The 5,559-nt window shown below is 36.8% G+C and overlaps 1 protein-coding gene across 1 annotated transcript; it reads right to left on the reverse strand.

Moving 5' to 3' along the window:
• Positions 1-3,056: 3,056 nt before the first annotated feature.
• Positions 3,057-4,787, reverse strand: LOC142859139 (uncharacterized). The gene has a single exon (XM_075989528.1). It carries the CDS (start codon positions 4,785-4,787, stop codon positions 3,057-3,059), a length of 1,731 nt encoding a protein of 576 aa, XP_075845643.1.
• Positions 4,788-5,559: the final 772 nt, after the last annotated feature.

Consider the following 5,559-nt stretch of genomic DNA (forward strand, 5'->3'; position numbering starts at 1 on the left):
TGGCACCTGGAATATTATTCAACAGAATCTCAGACAGCCCCAACCACACCTGTTAGAGGAAAAGATGAGTAGAAAAGGTAAGATCACATGCTATACCACAAAGAGCAACACAATACCAGTAAAACCTAAAGACACTACAAAAGTAAGACCTGAACAACCTAATATAGATGAACCAGAAGAAAATGATCTAAAAAATAACCTCAAGAGAATGTTTGAAATTCTTAAAGATGAGATGAGAAATTATTTTAAAGAAATGGAAAAAAACAAAAAAACAAAAAATTGGAAGATATCAGCAAATCACTTAAAGAAAACCAAGAAAAAGAACTCAAAAATATCAAAGAAACTATTCAGGATTTGAAAACTGATATAGGAAAAATAAAGAAAACACAAGCCGAAGGAATTATAGAAACAGAAATCATGAGAAAAAGAGCAGGAGCCACAAATGCAAGCATGGACAACAGAATACATGAAATAGAAGAGAGAATCTCAAGTGCTGAAGATAAAACAGAGGAAATAGACTCATCAGCTTAAGAAAACATTAAATCTAACAAAAGCTTAACCCAAAATATCCATGAAATATGGGACAATACAAAAAGGCCAAATCTTAGAATAATAGGTATAGAAGGAGAAGAAGTTCAACTCAAAGGCACAGAAAATTTATTTAACAAAATCATAGAAGAAAACTTTCCCTACCTAAAGAAAGATATGCCTATGAAGACACAAGAAGCTTGCAGAACATCAAATAGACTGGATCCAAAAAAAAAGTCCTTTCGCCATATAATAATCAAACATTAAACATACAGAGTAAAGAAATAATATTAAGAGCTGCAAAGGAAAAAGGCCAAATAACATATAAAGGTAGACCTATCAGAATTACATCTGAGTTCTCAGTGGAGACAATGAAAGCCAGAAGGTCATAGTCAAGCATTATGCAGACATTACGAGACCACGGATGCCAGCCCAGATTACTATATCCAGCAAAACTGTTGATCATCATAGAAGGACAAAACAAGATATTCATGACAAATCTAGATTTCACCAATAACTAGCCACAAACCCAGCCCTACACAAAATACTGGAAGGAAAACTCCAACCCAAGGAAGATGGCTACACCAACAAAAAGACACACAATTGATGACCTCATTACAGTAAATTCCGAACAAGAAATATATACACAAATTAACAACACCAACGGTGAAAACTAAATTGACAGGAGATAGCAATCACTGGTCATTAATATCCCTTAATGTAAATGGACTCAACTCACCCATAAAAAGGCACAGGCTAACAGATTAGATATGAAACAGAATCCATCCCTTTTCTGCATACAAGAAATGCATCTCAACCTCAAAGACAGGCATCATCTCAAAGTAAAAGTTTAAAAAAATATATACCAATCAAATGGACCTAAGAAACAAGCAGGTGTAGCTATACTAATATTTAACAAAATAGACTTCAAGCTAATTTCAGTCAAAAGAGACAAAGAAGGATATTTCATATTAGCCACAGGAAAAATCCATCAAGAGGAAATCTCAATACTGAACATTTATGCGCCAAATACAAGGGCACCCTCATATGTAAAAGAAATACTTCTAAAGCTTAAATCATACACATGGAAATTAAACAATGCTCACCTGAATCATCAATGGGTCAAGAAACAAATAAAGTGGGAAATTAAAGACTTCCTAAAATTCAATGAACATGACCACACAACATACCAAAATTTATGGTGCACAATGAAAGCAGTGTTGAGAGGCAAGTGGTCTCAGTATTATGTAGCTTCCAGGGCTCATCAATTTTCCAAAACAAGGCTCATGAAAGCACACGTGTAAATATGCAACCTATTGCTAGAATCTGAAAAATATATTGAAAAGAATACATAAAAAGACTTGGCCCTGTCTTTGAGCCAGTTAGTAAAGATTTAACTCTCTAGTGCGCAACGAAGATGGCAGAGAAATTGAACTGGTCTTGTTCTAAAGTGGATGCTCTTGTGGTGTAGGAGTTCCTTCTGTTTTTGTGTTGCTTTCATTAGTTAATGAATAAAGAAACTGCCTTGGCCTACTTGATGGGTCAGAACTTAGGTAGGTAGAGAAAGCAGAACTGAATGCTGGGAGGAAGAAGGGCAGAGAGAGAGAGAGAGAGAGAGAGAAGCCATGGATCCTCCTCCTGAGATGGACTCCGGCTAGAATATCCAGTAATCTACTGCCACATTGTGATACACAAATTAATGGAGATGGGATAAACTAATATGTAAGAGTTAGCCAATAAGAAGGTAGAGCTAATGGCCAAGCAGTGTTTTAATTGATACAGTTTCTGCATGGTTATTTAGAGTGTAAGCTAGCTGGGCAGCAGGACAAACAAGAGCCCCACCCTACAACACTCTTGTGAGTAGATTTATTTGTCTCCTTGGTTTTTAATGTGACAGCAATGGGATTTCGTCTATTGACATTTATTATATGCTTGTCTCTGGGAAATTGCTGCTCATATCACTCTTGGTTCAGATACACAGTGTGAACATTCCAAACTACAAAGATCCTCATTTTATTCTTGTTTTTTCTTTAAAAGAAGCAAAATGAAAGCCAGCACTCATATCTACAAGGTGGACAGTTTCTTGTTTTGGTGGCTCAGTTGGTTATAGAGACTTCTAGGCAACATGAGTACTCTGAGTTTCTTCAACAGTGTTATGCCTACTGAATCTGCACAATTTTAGGGTTTTCCTGAAGAAATTTAGTGGTACTTCTTTTCTCTCTTAATCAGCTTCCTTCAGGATGGAATATCTCAGTTTCTAGGCAACTACTACACAACAGCCCATTCTCCAGGCTTCTCTGTTTTGTCTTTATTATGAAGCTTTTAAAGTTGAACAGGTAAAATAACTGCATAACAGGTTTTCCCCCTGGTTTCAAATTCTCAGAATTTTCCTCAGGATAATCTCCTGAGGTTTGCTGGATTGGAACATTCCATGATGTCTGTCAAAAGTTCCTCTTGTTCACAATGATTCTCTTCCGAGTAACCTACTGTGCCTTTAAGGAGAAAGCCCTGCATAAAGCACATGCACATCACTTACCAGGGGAGCTTTTCTCCCTAGTATGAGCTCTCTGATGACTTCTAAGACCAGCGAGGGTTGTAAAGGCTTTGTCACATTCACTACAGTTGTAAGGCTTCTCTCCCGTATGAATTCTCTGGTGGATTATAAGCCTGCATTTCTGGACAAAGGTTTTCTCACACTCATTACATTTGTAAAGTCTCTCTCCGGTATGAATTCTTTGGTGGATTCTAAGGCTGTCTTTCTGGACAAAGGATCTGTCACACTCACTACATTTAATGTAATATTTCTCTCCTGTATGAATTTTCTGATGTTTTCTTAGATATATTTGCTGGATAAAGCACTTGCCACAGTCATTACACTTGTATGGTCTCTCTCTCTTATGTATTCTCTGATGAACTTTAAGATTGTTTTTCTGGATAAAGGTTTTCTCACACTCATTACATTTGTAAGGTCTCTCTCCAGTATGATTTCTTTGATGGATTCTAAGGTTGTATTTCCGGACAAAGGATTTGTCACACTCACTACATTTGTAAGGTTTCTCCCCTTTATGACCTTTCTGATGGGTTCTCAGATGTTGCAGGCAGATAAAGCATTTGCCACAATCATTATAAGTGTAAGGTCTCTCTCTGACATGGGTTCTGTAATGGTTCTTAAGCTGATAGAACCCATAAAAGCGCTTTCCACATTCTTTACATTCATAAGCTTTTTCTGCAGCATGAATGCTCTGATGTCTTTTAAGACTTTCAGAGGTGTAAAAGGATTTGCCACATTCACTGCATTTGTAAGTTTTCTCTCTGTTATGGGTTCTGTAATGGTTTTCAAGATGTGACAAAGTACAGAAGGAACTACAACATTGTTTACATCCATAAGGCCTCTCTTCAAGATTTTTCTGGTGATTTCTAAGGTATGAGTAGCTCCAGAAGGCTTTCCCACACTTGTTACATTGGTAAGGTTTTTCTGCAGAGTGGATTCTGTAATGATGCTTTTTGAGAGCTCTTGAATACCCAAAGCATATATCACATACCCTACACTTGTAAGGTTTCTCCCCAGTATGACTTATCTCATGTCTCCTGAGGTTTGAGTGGTTCCAGAAGCATTTCTTACATATTCTGCATTGGTGTGGTTTCCCATCATTACAGATCTGCTGTAGCATGGGTTTACATTGAGAGTCAAAAGATTTATCATCCTCTGAATATTTCTGTTCTTTATTTTCAGTCTGCACTCTCTCATTTTGACTACTGGTGGAAGACAAATTTAAAGAATTGCCACAGTCTTTATGTTTGCAGGGTTCTTCTCCAGACTGCATGCTCTTATGACTCTCTAGGTGGGATGATTCAGCAGCAGTATCCCTGTGGTTAACATGTGTGCTGTGTTTGTAGTTTTCAGCAGATTCACTTGTGTCATAGGACATACACTGGGAAGATTCATGAAGATTTTTGCCTAGCTCAGTACACTTATAAGACTTCTCTTGGATAGTCACATGATGATGGACAATATACTTTGAGCCTTGATCCAGGACCTTCCCATACTTATGCTTGCGATGGTTTTCTGGCAAATTAACACAATGAGGCATAATAAGGATTGATGCAAGGGCAATAAATTCAATAACAAATATCTCCCTCAGAAGTTCTTTAAGACAAGAAATCTTGCAGAGGCTTTTGTGCTTCATGATCATTGTCTGGATGCTCAGAAGAACCTCCAATCTGATCTCCATCACATTGTGAGGACTCCTAACAGCCATCTCATTCTTACTGAAACTACATGTTTCACAGTAGGTTGACATTGGTGATGAAGAAAAAGACACCCTTTCAGAAAGAAGTTCCCTGAACTTCATATATGAAATGTTCCTCAGGCAGGTGGATCTCTGGGAGTTTGAGGCCAGCCTGGTCTACAGAGTGAGCTCCAGGACAGCCACAGATAAACGCTCCAAAAAAAACAAAACAAAACAAAACAACAAAAAGCAAAATAACAAAAACAAAAAACAAGAAAAAGAAAGACAGTCCTAGTATGTAGACTTGGTTGCCTACAAATTCCCTATGTAAAGTGACATGGAAGGAACCACATCATCTTTCTTTAACCTCCTCACTACCTAGATAAAAATCATGTACTCCTAAGCATAATATAGCCTCCCATCTAAGAAAAAAGCTTTTTCATCATCGAAAGCACCAAATTTTAAAAGTCATCTTTTGTTATCAAAATTCTTGTTTAGTTTAATCCAATGTAAAAGGAAAACATTTAAAATACTAAATGTTCTGCAATGCATTGATTTGCTATAAATATTCCACTGTATTTGAACTTTGAAGTTTTCAATACGAAGGAAATAAGAGAGTTGAGATATCATGTATAATATATCCTGGGTTACTCTTAAAGAGAAGACAGACCAATTTAAAGGAAATATCATAAAATAGTTAGAGATCTGAGTTTAAATATGTATAAATTGGGTAAATACAAAGGATGGGTTAGGAATTGTATAAGAAGAGCATTCTTACCTACAAAGACCAGATTCCTGTAAT

Source organism: Microtus pennsylvanicus, chromosome 1, assembly GCF_037038515.1.
Source record: "Microtus pennsylvanicus isolate mMicPen1 chromosome 1, mMicPen1.hap1, whole genome shotgun sequence".
NCBI classification, from domain to species: domain Eukaryota; kingdom Metazoa; phylum Chordata; class Mammalia; order Rodentia; family Cricetidae; genus Microtus; species Microtus pennsylvanicus.

Excerpts from the sequence above, each read along its gene's own strand:
- LOC142859139 (XM_075989528.1), bottom strand. The coding sequence starts at position 4,787 with ATGGCTGTTAGGAGTCCTCACAATGTGATGGAGATCAGATTGGAGGTT.